The sequence below is a fragment of the Pipistrellus hanaki genome (assembly GCF_964339955.1).
Source record: "Pipistrellus hanaki genome assembly, chromosome: 2".
In the NCBI taxonomy this organism is placed as follows: Eukaryota; Metazoa; Chordata; class Mammalia; order Chiroptera; family Vespertilionidae; genus Pipistrellus; species Pipistrellus hanaki.
The window spans coordinates 197,232,488-197,249,514 of record NC_140504.1 but is presented as its reverse complement, the minus strand read 5'-3'; the positions used below and the strand labels follow the sequence as shown (position 1 = coordinate 197,249,514).

The window sequence follows — 17,027 nt, the reverse complement described above, 5'->3', positions numbered from 1 at the left end:
AGTGGCAGCTGCCTCCGGCCTGGCCGCGGCCCAGCCCGAGGGCCAGTGTGTGTGAGCGGCTCGTCTCCCTCACTTCCTGGCTTTGGCTGGGAATTCAGCTCCTCGAGGTGGGTCCCAGTCGGTTCCGATGACATTTGACGGCGCCTTCCTAACCGACTGCCTTTTCGCGACCACAGCAAAGGCCGCGCGTCAGGGAGTGCCATCAGCCGGGAAGACGCGTCCGCTCCGCGTCAGCTCCAGCCGAGCGCCGTCACTGACGGGGAACCTGGTGGCGTGGGGCGTTTACCTACCGCGGAACCCGTTTCTCCCCATCATGGGAATGAGGTCATTCACACCCTTCCCTGCTCCTGCGAGACGGCTAGGTTCGCTCAGCCCACCCGCAGGCGCCAATTTGAAAGCTGTAGTGTTACCGGGGGTTCCATTTAGAGCCGTTTCTTCCAGGAAGGTTTTTGTTTTGTTTTTGTATTTTCACCGGATCCTGGATTGGACATCAGGAAGAGAAATTGGATTCATTCAAATTTGGTTAGGAAATGTGCATCTCAAACCAGGGCAGGGAGCGGCTGCTGGTTCTAAGGAGGCGGGGCCGCCAAGGGAGCAGCTGGGTCTGGGGTCTATGATGTCACCGCAGGAGAGCCCGGGAGGGCGTGCAGACGGGGTGAGTCTGCGCAGAGACCCAGCCTGTCACCCGGGGCCCAGGTTCTCGCCAGCTCTGGGCTCAGCCGTGCTCATTGGTGACTTCGTGCTCCTGTTATGGGCGTGGTGACTGCAGCCCATCCAGGCTGCCCTCTGCTCAGCTGCACTGAGAGGAAGGAGAGGAGTGTCCTGCAGCCCTCACACTTCTCCTGCATCAGCCAGAACGGTCCTATACCCGCCCTGAGAGTTCCCACAGAGGGCGATGGGAGAGCCTTGCTAGTCGGGTCCACTCCCCCCCCCCCCCCCGCCTCTCTCTCTCTCTCTCTCTCTCTCTCTCTCTCTCTCTCTCTCTCCTCCCCCCGCCCCCCGGGTTTTGTGGGAAGATGATTTTGGATGGGGAAGAAATGGGTGCGTGGCCCAGCTGCATCCACCATAAAGCCATGAAGTGATATTGTTGTTGTTGTTGTTAATCCTCACCAGAGGATATTTTTCCACTGATTTTTAGAGGGAGTGGAAAGGAGGGGGAAATACAGGGAAACATTGATGTGAGAGAGAGACATCCATCGATTGTTTCCCACATGCACCCCGACCAGGACTGGGGATCAAGCCTGCAACCAGTACGTGCCCTCGACTGGAATTGAACCAGGGACCTTTCAGTCATAGACTGTGCTCCATCCACTGAGCCAGACCCGCTGGGGCTGGAGCGCTCTTGTTAAGTGCTGAGCACAAAGGAGTGTGTGTGTAAAAAACCAGCGGTGGCAGAGAAGCTACCCCAGGACAGACCAGCACCAGACCCCGCACGGCCACGTTTCCTCTGAGACCGTCTGGCTCCCTGTCCCCTCTGGACCCCCAGGGCAGCTGGAGTCCGTGGGGCGTGGGGTCACTATGGAGCCCAGTGGTTCCCGGCGGGGCTGGTTTCACTCCCTCGGGGACATCTGGCAAAGTCCGGAGGCACCTTTGGTTGTCACCATTCTGAGAAGCTCCTGGCATTTAGTGTCAGAGCCAGGGGTGCTTCTAACAATCCCACAATGCACAGCGGCCCTGCAGAGCAGGAGCAGCGGGGGCCTGGCGCTGGGGGGGGGGGGGGGGATTCTAGGAGGTGGGCGGGGCCGGGAAGCCCGGGAGGCGGTTTGCAGGCTTTCGGTGGCTTTTGCTTTTCTCTGTGTCCAAGTGGGGCCTTCTGCCTCCTCGAGGGTAACGGTCTCCCCGGTCCCGGCCAGGGGGCTTCTCCGTGGCCGATGGTCGGCAGAGGGGGGCAGAGCCCGGCGCACACACAGACCCGGGCTCCCTGTCCCTGGAAGCTGGCGTGGGGGGTTGAGGGCTGGACGGGGGACGTTTGACAAACTGGGGATGTTGCCGGACTACGAGGGCCCGTGGGCCTGCGGGCATCAAAGCCCCGTAAGACACGGACGGAGCTTGCAGCAAAAAGAGGGTTGATTCGGCGAGGAAGGGGCCCCGCCGGACCCACGGTGAGCTGGTGCTCAGACCTGGCTCCCGGGCGTCCGGGGAGGGGTCACACGGAGAAATGATTAATTGTGGGGACTAAGGGAGTGTGGGTCGTGGTCTCTGCCCATCGGTCGGGTAGTTGGTCATTGCATCTGAGCCCGGCGTCAGCTGCGGCAGAGTCCTGTCTGGTTTCACAGGGGTCGCTCAGCGGGATGTTGTTTTCCTCGTCAGGAGCTGGAACACACCTGCAGCCCGGATGTCACTTCCTCTGTGGTCACTGGACCCCCGCTCTGTCCCTAAGGGCGGCCAGAACCGCCTTATCCTGAGGACTCAGTGGTTAAGGGGTGGTCATGCAGGGGAGGAGGGGTGGGGAGTCAGGGAGCAGGATGGGGCACATTTGATCAAAAGGAGGAGTGAAGGAGAAAAGATCCGATTAAAGGAAACGGGATTTCTGCCCGGGTACCAGGGAGCTAAGGGCACCCAGACTCTGCAAAACAGCTTGTTCTGTTGGAATAAATACTCAGCGTCCAGCCAAAATAGCTCACATTTTTAAACCATCGTGCTTGTTCATAGCTGAAGGACCCGAAGTTTTTCCTCTTTAAAGGTACCCGTTCATGTGGATCAATATTTCTTAACTTCCCCGAATGCAAGGACCGGCTGTTGGCCAGGGGGCAAGTTGGGACGCTGAAATGGAGACGGGAATAGGGGTGCTTCATATTCCCAACGGCGCCGGGGGGCAGGGCGGTACCTCTCTTCTTTGAAACCCTGTGAGAACGTGTAACAGGCATTGAAACCCGAGGTTTTCAGGGGATGGAAGTGTCTGAAATAGTCCGTGTGGTGTGATCATCAGAGTCGGCGTCCGCAGGCAATAGCAGCGAGCAACTGAGGATAAATGGGAACGGTCCTGAGTGGTGGCTACCTTATAATTACCATTTAGAACTAAGACCCGTCCTCACGTATGATTCGTAATTTTATGCATTTGAGAGGGGTTAGGCCTTCCTCCACGATGTGATACGGGTTGATTCTTTCGAATGTAGAACAATAAAAAGATGAATTATTGTTTTTCCTTTAAAAAAAAGAATTATGCAGCCCCAAATGTCTACAGTTGTGATATTGAGAAACTGGATTTGAGCCTGGCTTGTATCCAGGATATTCCCATGATGCTTTGCTCCCCGGGGAGGGGAGAGAGGAGGGTGGCTTCCCAACTCTTGGTGCCTGGAAGTTGGAGGATGCAGAACCGTCATCGCCCCTCCCTCCCCTCTCCCACAGGAATTCCTTTTGCCTCTGGCAAATAATACCAATAATTAATAATGATACACTTTATGCTGCCTTGGTCCACATGAAACTATAAACGTGTGGAGAGCAGAGCCCGTTGAGCCATCCCTGCGTCCGTGCCATCACGCACACGGTGGGTGCTCTGTGAATGTGGGTTGGAAGGAGCGAAGGAGCAGAAAAGGGGGGTAGAGAGGGAGGGAGCAAGGACTGGGGCTGAGCAGAGGGGGGCGATCAGGGCCAAGCCCTGGAGCAGCCCTTGGCTGGGCTGAGGTCAGCTGATTCTTCGCTGGGGAACAAAGAGCATCCAAGTGGGTCAGAGAGACTCAGAGGTTTTGCTTGAGAAATCGAACCTGACCGTTCCGACGGGGCCGCAGGGTCTCCTGACAAGAGCCAGGCGGAGAGATGAGAAGTAGAAGGTCAGGAGGAGCCGGAGGACAGGTGTGCGGGGACGGGGCCAGGGAAGGTGCGGCAGAGGGAGAGCCGCGGAAAGGTCACCGAGTCAGACACCGGTCCCGGCAGAGGTGCAGCTCGAGGCGGAGGAGCAGCGCCAGGAGGGGAGAGGCGGCATCCAGAGAGGAGAGGCAGCCGCCCCTGTGGGGCCTGTGGACGGAGGGGGCAGGGTGGGGGCTAACCAGGGGAAGAGGGGGCGGCCAGAGGGAGGCAGCCCCGGGGGTGGGGGGACACCAGGCAGGCTCCGAGGAGCCCCAGCCCTTGCATCTCACAGCAACAGGCCACCGCTGGCGTAGCTCATCGCTGTCACCTTCAGCATCAGCAGCACTTTCACCGGCGGCTGAGCCTCGATGGCTGGGAATTTCCCATCAGCCCCTGGGACATGGGCTAAGCCAGGTGCCAGCTTGAGAAGGTGGCAGGAGAGGCCGTGCCTCGAGCGTGGGTGCCAGTCTCCAGTACTGACCTGCGGGGAGCCCCGGCCCCCCTCGCCCTGACGCGCGCTCCAAGCTCATAAGGAGCTAAGACTGGACCCTCCTGCCAGGGCCTCGCCTGCAGGGGCCGCTCCGTGGGCGCCGTGTTGGGGAGGTGTTAAATATGTTGGGGAGCCCTGTCATTTTCTCTCCGGATCTTTGCGATCACCCTGCCAGGTCGGCGAGGGTCTGAGGCTGAGAGGGGTCCCGGGACCTGCCCCAGGTCACACAGCGTTGAAAGCAGCCCGGGTGGGGTTTGAGCCGAGGTCTGAGGCCCAGTCCCAGTTCTCCGCTCACCCGGCCGCGGGCGGCACGGGAACGGGGCCCTCTGCCTCTCGCTTTCATCCTGAAACCAGCGCCGCAGCGGCGAACAGCTGGCTGCCACGTGAGCCGCCCTCCCTGCCTTCAGACACAGGCGTGTGGCTCTTCACAGCCCCGCACAGGGAGACGCGGGCGGCTTCCTCACCGAATAAATGGAGCGCCTCATCGCGTGCTCTCTCCGCACGGCCGGGACGAGCCTGGCCCCGGGGTCCCCCCTCCGGATGTGGGGACTCCCTCAGCGCGAACCTCAAGTTCAGGTGGAGGCCTAGCCAGCATCCCCGTGTTCCTGACTGTGTGGCTTGCTCAGCACCAAGCCCGGCCGTGGGCCAGGCCCCAGGCTGGACGCCGGGTGAGCAGCGGGCGCTGTCACGGGGCCTCTGTGGAAGGGGCCCTGGGCAGCCACCGCGTCCTGTGCTCGGGCTGGAACTGCCTCCTCTTCACGGCTTTTTCCTGAATGTTCCCTGGCGGCCGAGGCTGCCCACGCCTCCCTGTGCCGAGCCTCTGCCTCCCGGATCGGCCCACGGCTGCACTCTAATCACATCAGACCCAGGCCAAGGTCACCCCCTCCGAGGCCTTCCCTGAGCTCTCTGCCGAGGTCCCCCGCCCCAGCACCCAGCACCCAGCACCCAGTCCTTTTATGCTTGTAGCCCTGGCACCACCCAAAATCACCTCTTTCTTCAAGTATTTATAGGGTGTCTTTTCCTTGCTTTTTGAGAGTGAGACATGGACTCTGAACCTAGACCAATGCCTGGCAATCATGGCTGTTGATAGTTTATAGAATGAATGAATGAATGAATGAACGAATGAATGAAAGAGTGAGTGAATAAATGAATTATTGAATAAATGAAGGAAGGAGCAAGTGGTTGAATGAGATAATGAATGAGTGAGTGAATGAATGAAGGAGTGAGTGAATAAACTAATGAAGGAAGGAGTGAATGAGTGAGTGAAAGAATGAATGAAGGAAGGAGTGAATGAATTAGTGAAGGAATGAGTGAGTGAAGGAATTAATGACTGAATGAGTGAAGGAATGAAGGAATGAATGAAGGAATGAATGAGTGAATGAGTGAGTGAAGGAATGAATGAGTGAAGGAATTAATGAATGAATGAATGAAGGAATGAATGAGTGAATGAGTGAGTGAAGGAATGAGTGAGTGAATAAATGAATGAAGGAGGAGTGAATGAATGAGTGAAGGAATGAATGAGTGAATGAGTGAGTGAAGGAATGAGTGAGTAAATAAATGAAGGAAGGAGTGAATGAGGGAATGAGTGAGTGAAGGAAGGAGTGAGTGAAGGAATGAGTGAATGAGGGAATGAGTGAGTGAAAGAATGAGTGAGTGGGTGCCTGTGAAGTGGGTACTGTGCTATTCCACCCCGTACAGAAGGAAACCTAACCCAGCTGGTGAGGCGGGAGCCGTGCGGGGGCGCTGGGACCCTTCTCTCAAGTTCGCTGACCGGAAGCCACCTGCTCGGGCTCCACACACGTGCCCCCTCCCCCGGCAGCGAGGGCGGCGCGGAGGGCTGAGCCGGCACCGCTGCTCCAGGCGGAGCCCTGTCAGAGAGGCTTTTCCGCTTTTCCCTTCGGCTCCTCCCCGTCCCCACCCGCGCCCTCCCCACCGGGACCCTGCGGACCACCCGCCAGAATTAATGCCGGTCCCCGGCCCCTCACTGTCCTCTCATCTCCATAGCAACAGTGGTTCGCAAACGCCAGCACGTGTTTTCCTAAAGGGGCCGTATTCCTCACACAAAGTAGAACGTTCTGGCGAGATCGAAAGGCTCTGAGCGGCACCGTCCTGGTTTCTTCACACGTCACAGATGCTTCCAGTGCAAACACGCGTGTCCCAGTTTCCCTGGGCTGGTGCCAAGGCCCTCGGCCCGGCGTCTGTCTCCTCAGCTTCATGGCAGCCGTGGTCCGACTGAAAACAAACAGGGAGAGAGCCGTGGGCCTCACAACTGAGGGGCGAGTCTGTGCATGTGTGTGTGCATATATGATACATGTGTGTGGGTTTGTGAGTGTGTGTGTATGTGTTAGTATGCACGTGTGCACTGTGTGCATGTGTACGCGTGTATGTGTACACGTGTGAGCATGTGCGTGTACATGCACAGGTGTGTGCAACTGTGTGAGCATGCACACACACCCAGAGGCGCTGGCCCTGCTTTGTGGAACTCTGAGATTCCCGGGACCCCGTCTGGGAGTGGAGGGAAAGGGTAGGGTGAAGGTGTGAATTTCCAGGGGCCAAGCAGGGAGGGTGTGTGTGAGGTCAGCACACATTGTCCGCGGGGAGCCAGGAGCCCGGGTTAAAGTGAAGAGTCAGAGGCAGCCCTTCCCTTCGCCTCGGCGATGGCAGGGGAGCTGAAGGGAGGGTGTGGTGGATGATGGTGTAGGAGCCACCCCCTGGCTGATGGAGCACAGCCCGCCCACTGCGCCGTCCAGGCTGCACACCCTCCGTCCTGCCCCGGGGGCTCAGTCAGCCAGACCAGCCGGCCGCCTCGGGAATGGGCTTCCTTCTGGCGTGGGCTCGGCCTCAGGAAGCCCGGGGGCCGGGGAGGGCCGCAGACTTGACCCAGAGGTCAGAGGCAGGAGGCAGGATGGGCAGTGGGGCCGGAGGGGGCAGAGGCTGCTCTGAGGGGTCCAGGAGCACGCAGCCTGCGGGTGGGGAGGAAGCGGGGAGCTGGGCCTCGCCGAGCAGGGGACGGGCCCTGCCCTTGCCGAGCGAGAGCAGGAATCCCCGGCCCTGGGACGGAGCGGGCAGAGCCCCCGGGGCCCCGAGGACTGAGCGAGGGAAGCGAGGAGGAGACACGGGGGGAGATGCCGGTGGGCTGGCCAGTCGCCGAGGCCTTTGCTGTCAGGAGGGGGCACACTCACGGAAGTGGGAGCCACGGAAGGTTAGCAGGGGGAGGCCCCCTCGGAGCCGGGGCTTGGGGAAATGGCTCCCACAGTCGGATAGGCGGGTTGCTGGGTCAGGCACAAGGACCGGCGAGGGCAGTGGCCGGGGTCAGGGGGAGAAGCCCCCCCGCTCCTGCCTACTGTTCCCCTGGCTTTGAGGGCCTTGGGTAGAGCCCGGAGCCCTGTCTGTGCCCCAGCTCTGTGGCTCAGCGCCGCCCCCACTGGCAGGTGTGGGTCTTGCCTCTGAGCAATGCTTAGAGATGCCCATCAAGCTGGAGGCCTGGTCTCCATCCACCATCTGAAGAGCTGGGTCCCCAGGGCCGCCGCCCGCTCCCCCGCTGCCTGCAGCAGCTGCCAGGAAAGGGGCGTTGAGGGAGGCGTGGGGTTGGGAGCTCCCCTCCCCCCGCCGTTTGCAAGGGGCTGGCGTCCCACAGCGCAGCCCCGTGGCCCCAGCCGTGGCCGCAGGGTGGGAAGGCGGGACGGGGCCCTGGCCGGGCCGGCGCTCAGGAGGCCCAGCCCCACTGGCTGGGGGCGAGTCAGGGCTCGGGCGCGGGCACAGGCTGGGAGGGGCGGGCCGGCCGAGCAGCTCTGCAGAGGGCGCCCAATCCGCCCCTGTCGTCAGGGCGGCGCGTTCCGTGGTTACCGAGGCGGCTCTCGGGTTATCAGCGAGCCGCAGGAGCCGAGGGAGAGAGGAGGAGATAAAGAGGATTGAAGAGGAGAGTAACAAAAGGAAGAGCTGTCCTTTCTAATCCCAGCCTGGCCCCGCAGTCACGTCGTGAACCCCCTGTCACGCTTCCAAGACGTAAGCCGCGGAGGGCCCCCTACGTGGTGGGGACACCTGATCCTGTCCTGCTGAGGCAGTGAGGAGCAGGGACACAGGGGCAGAGCCCGCAGCCCGGTTCCATCACGATCCCCCCCAAAAAACACCGTGCCCGTCACCGGAGCATGTGCGATGGCCCCAGCCCACCCTCTGCGCCCCAGCCAGCCCCTCCGTCAGTCCAGGGGGGCCTTGGGGGTTTGTGCCTCTAACGGGAGGGGCTCCCCGATGCTCCCGCAGAGCAGAAGGAGGGCAGCCCAGCTCCCGCCTCCCTGCCTCCCCACTCAGAGCGCCGTCCCCGTCATGGCCGCCAGGAAGGGGGCACAGGGAGCACCAGCCCTGTGAGCCAGGCCAGGGCCCCGCTCCAGCCTCCGCGGAGCGCACGGCCTGTTCCCGGTCAAGGTCGGAACGGAGGCCGCGGCCGGGAAGCCTCCTGCCGCGCGGGGTGGGAGCACCGCTCTGCCTCCTGCAGTCTCCGCAAAGCCCGGAAGTGCAGCCCTTCCCCGGGCGATCTGACCCAGGCAGGGGCACAGCTCAGGTGCCAGGAGGGCGGGGTGGGCATGGGCCCTGTCCTCTCCCCTCCTTGTCCACGGCTGACACTAGACACAACATGGCCCCTCTCGGCTCAGTTTCCCCAACTGGACACGGAAGGGGGTGGAGAATCGGGCCTGCAGGGCCCCTCGGTGTCTTCCCACCCTCGCTCTGCCCGCGAGGAACACGCGGAAGAGGTGGAGGCTCAGGGTCTGAGGGGCCCTGGCGGAGCTGCCGTCACACATGGAAATGGGCAGAGCTTGTGGGTGAGGGGCACGGTGCTAGAGAAGGGGGACCCCGGCTACTCTGACTGCGGGGCGTCCGACGGCGGTGAGCCTGGCTGAGGACTGGAAATGACTCGGGCGGATCCACGCACACGCTGAGGCAGGGTCGGGGAACAGTCCGTTTTTTATATGTAGATTTTTATTTTTTTTTCCAGAGGGGAAGAGAGGGAGAGAGATAGAAACATCAATGATGAGAGAGAATCATTGATCAGTTGCCTCCTGCACGCCCCCAACTGGGAATCAAGCACACAGCCCGGGCCTGTGCCTGCCTGGGCGTCGAAAGGAGACCTCCCGGCTCATAGGTCGACGTTCAAGCTCTGAGCACCCTGCCTGGGCCATTCTTTGAATTCTGCACACTTAAATACAGGATGTTTTCCTGAGAAATGTGGTTTTGTTTTCTCCCAGCGCTTGGAAGTTAGTGAGGACTGGCTCATGGATCCTGTTTTCATGGGCGGATGAGAATGAGGCTGTGCCAGCCGCCCCACCCCCACCCCAATGGCCTGAGTGCCGTGGCGCTAACACTGGGCCCTCACCGTCCGCACAGCCCAGAGGGCTCCTACGTAAGGAGCTGCACCTCCCAAACAGGGCGTGTCTGAGTCCACTGGGGGCTGTCCCACGTACGAGCTCTGTAAGACCTCCGGGAAGCCCTGGCCGGCTTGGCTCAGTGGATAGAGCATCGGCCTGCGGACTGAAGGGTCCCAGGTTTGAGTCCGGCCAAGGGCACATGCCCGGGTTTCAGGCTCAATCTAGTAGGGAGCGTGCAGAAGGCAGCCGATCACCGATCAAAGATTCTCTCTCCTCATTGATGTTTCTATATCTCTCTCCTTCTTCCTTCTCTGCAATCAATAAAGAAATATATATATATTTTTTAAAGATCTCAGGGAAATGTGGGTTGAGGAGTCAGTCAGTACAATAGCTGGCCATTTTGAAGATTTAGTGCCTGTTGGTCAGTGCAAATGCTTTATCTTGCGGAGTCTTCACAGCGACCTCATGGGGCAGGTCCTATCCTTCTGTCCATGTTACAGCTGAGGAAACAGGGGCACAGAGAGGGGCTGGCCGAGGGCCCAGCAACCCTGGCCCAGCCGCCGCACCGCCACCCTCCGCATCAGGCAGCCCCAGGGCGGTGTAGGCTTTGGTGCTTTTCTCTCGTGCCCCGTGTGTAACGCGGAGATAACCATTCCTGCCCCGTGTTGTGAGGATTAGCCGCGCTAAGTCCTGAGGACACTTAGCACCCAGCATGGAACAACAGGTGCTGAACAAACAGCAGCTCTCCGTAATCATTGTGACCGTGGTTGTCATGGTAACCAGAGGGGTGTCTGCGTGGCGCGGTGGAGACTGGCTTAGCAAAAGGAACACCTGGGGCCTGTTAATGAGTTAGGGCTCCTGGTTGCTGCAACAGAAAACCCAACTTGAACTGGTTTCAGGAGGGGAGCTAATTGGACGGTCTGAGTTAACCAGGGAGTCGAGGTGGGCTGGCTTCAGGCATGGCTGGATCCAGGCACGCAGTCAGTAGCATGGAGGCTGAGTGTCTTATTCCCCAGGTTCTACCTTTTCCAGGTTGGCATCCTTCTTGGACCCCACATGCTGGCATGGGGAGGGGGGCAGAGGAGTGTCTGCGCCTGCGGTGCAGTGCCCTGCGCCCGGAGCCCGCTCTCAGCACCGCTCGTTCCTCACAGGTCCTCCCCCCTTTGTGCCGGCATCGCCTCCCGGTCTACGGCGCCGGCCCCGTTGGTGCGGCACCGGGACAGGGGAGGCCCAGCCGCAGACCGGCGCGCGGGGCTTTCGGAACCGGCGGGGACTGCACTCACAGGACATATGGGTCCTGTGTGCGAACCGCGCTGGTTTCCTGGCTCCCGGCTCCCGCCTCCGACGGGCGGAGCGCGGCCCCCGCGCCGAGCGGGCGTGTGCGGCGCCATTACATGCCATGATGGCTTTCTGGGCGACATGCACCTTCCCGCGCCGCAAGGCCTCTCCTCCATTTTTCACGGGAACTGGCACGAGATTAATGACGGCGCCCGGAGAGACGGGCCCACGCCGCTGATTTATTGACCACTTAGCGCTGATGAAGCTGCAAACAAGAGTCAAACAGATGTTGCCGCTGCATTTTTCTTTATCAAAACCGACCGCGTTTGCATGTTTAACCACTTCCTGCACGGCCACCCTGCTCCCGCCACAGACAGCAGCGGCGGGGGCTCCGGGCTGGGGGACCCCAACACCCACTGCCCAGAGCCCACCCCTGGCGGTGGCCAAGAGGAGGACGAGGGGCCCCCAGACTCGGGCTCGGCGGGCCGGGCCCCCACGAGGGTCTCTGGTGAGGAGCACAGGGCTGCCTGCACCAGGGCCAGGGCCTGTCTGCGCACCCAGGGGCGGGCTCGGCCTTCCAGGCCCGGGGCCCACTCCCTGCGAACCGGAACGCCTCCCCTCCGGCTCATCTAGGAGTGGGTGACCCACACCCACGTACAGCGGCACGTCGGGGGCCTGGGGGGGGCAGGGGCGCTGGGCTTGGGAGCCGCTGAGTAAGGAGCCAGGGGAGGTGGCGTTGAGTCTTACATGGACGTGTGGCCCGGAGCACCCCCGCTGGAGAGCACGGGGACCACGGCAGGCGTGGGGATGGGGTGGCAGGGCCCGAGGAGCCTAGGGGAGCAGGGTGGCCTGAGGGAAAACAGGCGGGCTCCCTGTAACCGTATCGGGGTGTGGGTCTCCTTCGCCATGGCCGGGCTCAGGGGGTCACGCCTGGTGGGGCTGGGAAGGCTGACTGGGGGGGGGGGGGGAGACCCAGGCGGAGACGGGCTCACCCTCGGGCTGTCAGGGCGGGCAGAGGGGGTGGCACAGGGAGAATGCCACCTCGGTGATGGGTCAGGAGAGAGAGGGAGGGACAGCAGCGAGGTTCTGAGGTTCTGACCTGGACGATTGGGGAAGGCGGTGCCATCCCCGTGGGTGGAGCCTGGGGCAGGCCGTCTGGCTCGGCCTTGAAGCCGGGGTGGTCACGAGGCCCCTCCAGGAGCTGAGAGCGGACAGCGGGCCGGGGGCCGGAGCCTGGACGGGGCAGTGCGGGCTGTGGAGAGAGTGCCAGGACTCCTGGGAGCAGGGCGCTGCCGGCCAGGACGCTGGGCCAGGGCTCCAAGGGGCAGGGCAGCCGGACCGGCCGCCAGGGGTCCACGTGCAGGGAGAGGAGGGTCGGGACTCGGGCTGAGCGGAGAGCGTCCGCGTTGTAAGCGGGCAGACCGTGGCCAGAAGCTGAACCGGGCCGTTCTCTCGGGATCCGTTTTGCTTGGGGTGGGGTCTCCAGGCCCAGCAGCTGGGGAGAAGGGCGAGAACAGTCTTCCCTCTACAGACGAGGAAGGGATGGGGCCTCCTTACGCACAGCTCTTTCCAGAAGGTTCTGGAACGTCTCTGAGATCTCTACTGATCCTCGGCTTTCCCCTCCACAGCCCCAGCCGGCCCACGGGACCCCTCCCCCAGGCCAGGCCTCCCGCACTTTCGGGGGTGCCATCCTCCAAGGTCATGCTGTCTGGGAGGGTGACCTCTGGCATCTTCATGGAAACCCCGTTCGCAGGGAGGAGCCTGTGGACAGAACCGAGACTCCGAGTCCTGGCGGGTCCGCCAGGCGGTGTCCTGGCCCTGCTCCCCGCCACCCCCACCCCCGGCACTGGGCGCCCGAGCCTCTCCGAGCCCGCCTGCCCCGCCTGATGTTGCTATGAGCACGCCCGGGAGCCTACAACCCTGGGACTCCACAGCTAATATATTTTTCTGCCAAAAACACCCAATAAAATGCACAACTAATGGATGGGATTGCAACGGTGCCAAGAAGCGACGTGTGCCCCAAAAATCCAAACATCCAACCGTCCAAACATCCAAACATGCCTGATCACGTGGCCCCCAAACCAGCCCCAAACCAGGAAGTGGGACTGAAGATCCAGCCGGGGACCTGGAGCTGCAGGATCCCAGGCCCTGGGCCAGGACCTGCCATGATGATGGAGAGTGAACCTGCCGCTCACCAGCTTCCTGCACCAGCCAGCCCCAGCTCCCTGCCCCAGCTCCCTGCCCCAGCCAGCCCCAGCTCCCTGCCCCAGCTTCCCGCCCCAGCCAGTCCCAGCTCCCCGCCCCAGCTCCCTGCCCCAGCCAGTCTCAGCTCCCTGCCTCAGCCAGTCCCAGCTCCCTGCCCCAGCTCCCCACCCCAGCCAGTCCCAGACCTGCAGGGCCGGGCTTCCTCCCTCTGTGTCAAGGCCGCTGAGAGGCACAGCCCAGAGTGGGCTCCGGAAGGGCCTGGTGCCTGATTCCAACGGGACAGAAGGGGAGCTAGACCCCAAGTCGGTAGTTACAGACGTGGGCCCGGGCCCCGGGTCTGTGAACTCCATCGAGTTCTCAGCGGCCTCAGTCCTGCCGCAGTTAGCGCCGCCCTGCCCCCCAGCCTCCAGGAGAGCCGTGCCCCTACAGCCTGGAACACTGAGCCAGATGCCAGCTGCACGCGAGCACAGGAAGGGAAGGGCGGGAAGCCCAGCATCAGTCTGTCTCCGTGGTCGGCAAACTGCAGCTCTCGAGCCACATGTGGCTCTTTGGCCCCTTGAATGTGGCTCTTCCACAAAATACCACGGCCTGGGCGAGTCTACTTTGAAGAAGTGGCGTTAGAAAAAGTTTAAGTTTAAAAAATTTGGCTCTCCAAAGACATTTCGATCGTTGTGCTGTTTATGTTTGGCTCTGCTGACTAATGAGTTTGCTGACCACTGGTCTAGCTCAGTTGCACTGATGGGAATGAGCGGTGGTCATTGCCCACGCCTTGACAGCTCCGGGCCTCCCCCGTGATGGAGATACAGAGGGCGGGGTATCAGGGAGTACTTCCTGGAGGAGGAGGCGAGCCTTGTGCTTGTCCTCAAAGAACAGGTGGAGGCCGGTTATGCAGACACAGAACTGGGCGCTGAAGGGAGGGACAGCACTTTCTGAAATTGGCGAGTTCGGGGTGCTCTAGTGCAGGAATTCCTGGTTTGGGGGGTTGGTGTGTGGGGAAGGCGGCCCTCCTTGGCTCCCCTGCCTGTCTTACCACAGCCTTTGCTGGCGCTCTGTGGGGCGATGGGGCAGGAGGCTACAGGTCTCTCCTCTCCCAGGCGGCTGGCATCCATCCAGTGTCCCCCGCAGGGCCCAGCTCCTGCTCCGGGGCCAGGATCAGAGCAGCCCCGGGCGCCCACCGGCCCCGCAGCCCTTTGATCCTTCCTCGTCTCGCTCAGCAACCAGTGCTGCCACCGCCCAGGCGCAGCTCAAGCAGGAGCCCCGAGAGGCGCAGCCCAGAGGCCGTGGCAGGAAGAGCACAGGGCAGGCACCAAGGTGTGCCCCCCATGGCCTCCTGGGCCACCTCCACCGTGCCTTGGGGAGAGCAGTTCTGCAGCCGCTCCCCCCGGGGCACAAGGCAAGGATGCAGGGAAGTGGAGGCGGGAAAGCATGAGACCAAGCGGGACCGGCCAGCAGGTGTCTTGGCAGGACCTGAATCTGGAGTCAGAATCCTGGCTTCCGGCCCAGGCTCTGTCCCTGGCCAGACACAGCCTCAGGCAGGTCCCAGCTTCTCTGGGCTCAGCCCCTCATTGTGGCCGGAGGGCGCCCTGCCTGGCCCCGCTCTGCACCCCCCCACCCCCTTATCCTCCCTCCCCCCCTGTTGGCCAGCGGGCAGCAAAGGGGCCAGCGCTGATGGCGCTCGGAGGGCAGTGCCCGCGCCCACGGCGGGTCCTCACACTATTGAGGAGCATGAGTGCCGCCGTCCAGAAAAGCGGCCGGTCAGGGCGGCTGGGGCCGTGCTGATGAGGTTTGCGGGGCGGCTGGGGCCGTGCTGAGGAGGTTTGCGGGGCGGCTGGCGTTGGCGAGGAAGGACCCCCATTGAAAAGCGGTTTAAGTTGTGCCAGTCGCCGTTCTTGCGCTGGTCACGTGTCATCTCGAGCCTTTGCTAATGCATTGGCGGACCCCACAGCCCTGCATGGCGTGGCTCTGGCCAGATCCGGAAAGGCGGCCGCAGACCCAGCCCCCTGAGCGGGGTCCCGAAGCCCCGGGGGCCGTGGGAGCGCGCGGCCGGGTGTCCGGCGGGAAAAGCCAGGCCACAGCTCTGGGAAGAGTGACGGGAGGGACCTTCCGCCTGCTCGCCTGCGGGGTCTCGCTGGATCGCCACCTTCCCTGGCCCGGGAGAGGTTTCTCTGGTCTTGCAGGCTGCGTTACAAAGCGATGTGATTGCTTTTCACAAACTAGCGGCCCGGCCCGACCTTCTGGGGCCACGAGAGGCCCCGGAGGGGGTCGGGGTGCGGGGAGGTGGCGAACCCTGCACGTTGGAGCTGGTGGCCGGCAGGGGGGGACCGAGGGCGTTTGGAACTGAGTCTGGGGGACGAGGCCGACCCATCCGGGGACAAGCGGTGCCTTCAGGGTCCCCGCGGGAGAGTTCTTCCCGTCCCGAAGCTCAGGGAGGTCCCGGGCCGAGCGCCCAGGGGAGTGAGTGACGGCCACCGCCGGGGTGTCGCTCGGAAGGGCCCTGCTGACAGGCTGTTTGCACAGGGAGAGGGACCCACCCTCAGACGCGGGGCGCCTTCAACCCTGGGGCCCAGATTCCCCGCAGGGAGAGGGGGCGGAGGTCCGCCTGTGGGCAGGGCTGTGTCTGACCGCGGGTGCGGGCCTTCGTTACTCCGTGTGCAGAGCGGCGTTCTCCGCGGGGCAATTGTGTCCCCAGGGGAAGCTGGGCAGTGTCTGGCGACAGTTCTAGTAGCACCTGAGGGCTGGGGGTGAGGCGGCGGGCGGGCGGGCGCCAGGGCTGCTGCTGGGCGCAGGGATCCCCCCGACAGTGCGTGCCAGCGGCCCCGAGGATGAGGAAGCGGAGGATGAGGAAGCGGAGGATGAGGAAGCGGAGGATGAGGAGGCAGGCGTGCGGACCCTCGGCCGGCCTGTGCCTGCTGGCGGAGGGGGGGACGGTGCACCCCATGCCCCTCATGCTGCCGGTCTCTGCTCTCCCCCCAGAACCCCGACATCGTCCTGGTGCACTATCTCAACGTCCCCGCCATCGAGGACTGCGGCAAGCCCTGCGGGCCCATCCTCTGCTCCATCAACACCGACAAGAAGGAGTGGGCCAAATGGACCAAGGAGGAGCTCATCGGCCAGCTGAAGCCCATGTGTGAGTAGCCGGGGCCCGGCAGCGGCGTCCGGGCGGCCAGGCCCTCCGTGGCCGGGGGATGGCAGTGACACAGGGACCCCGCTTCCGCTTGACCCTCACGCCCCCTGTGCGACAGGCAGGGCACAGAATGTCGGGCGCATGTAACAGGTGAGACAGCGAGGCTCAGAGGCACAAAGCAGCACTCGGGGGAGCAGAGCCCAGAAAGCGGGGACCACTGCCCCCTGGATGGCAGGCGGGGGATGGGGAGGGGGGACTGGGGACCCGGGAGGGTGGCCCGGAGCTGGCTGCCTCTGCCCTCTGCGCCCGGACTGGAGGCCTCGGCACCCGACTGGGAGGCACAGGGACGACGGTGCGGAGCTGGCTTCCACGGTGCCCGCACAGCGTGTGCCCTAAGCAGCTGTCAGGTGCGGACCGCCCAGTGCAAAGCTCCCCTGAGTCCAGAAAGCTGGGCCGTGGCTCCTGGCGGCCACTAGTGGAGCTCAATGGCCTCTCCTGCCCCCTGGGCACCTGGCATAGCCCCCTAATCCTGAGAGCCCCACAGTGCTCAGATCGGGGGGCCCCCTCGTCCCAAGGTCGGGGATGGGGATCAGGAGGGACAGAGGGGTCTGTGCGGCCTCAAAGGCTCCGACCAGCTTGTCCCCGATGCTGCGGCTGCCACCAGGAACCTTGAGCCAGCTGGCCGGGCCTCTGGGCTCAGGCTGCGTCCCCTCCCAATGGACATGGGGTTAAGCTCCGTGAACGCCAGGCTGGACCTCTGACACTTACCTGGAGGGACCAAAGG

At 62.8% G+C, this 17,027-nt stretch overlaps 2 protein-coding genes across 7 annotated transcripts in view; both read left to right on the top strand.

Annotated features, from left to right (window-relative positions):
- Positions 1–17,027, top strand: part of CAMTA1 (calmodulin binding transcription activator 1) — a 540,293-nt gene that overhangs the window by 436,194 nt on the left and 87,072 nt on the right. For all 6 annotated transcript variants that reach the window (XM_084875718.1, XM_084875717.1, XM_084875716.1 and 3 more), the window contains exon 7: positions 16,093–16,246. In XM_084875718.1, coding sequence (XP_084731844.1) covers positions 16,093–16,246 — 154 coding nt within the window. The remainder of the gene's footprint in view (positions 1–16,092; positions 16,247–17,027) is intronic.
- PER3 (period circadian regulator 3) overlaps positions 4,784–17,027 on the top strand; it is a 147,031-nt gene continuing 134,787 nt past the window's right edge. Inside the window, exon 1 of the mRNA XM_084875750.1 lies at positions 4,784–4,803. The gene's annotated coding sequence lies outside the window, so the exon portion shown is untranslated. The remainder of the gene's footprint in view (positions 4,804–17,027) is intronic.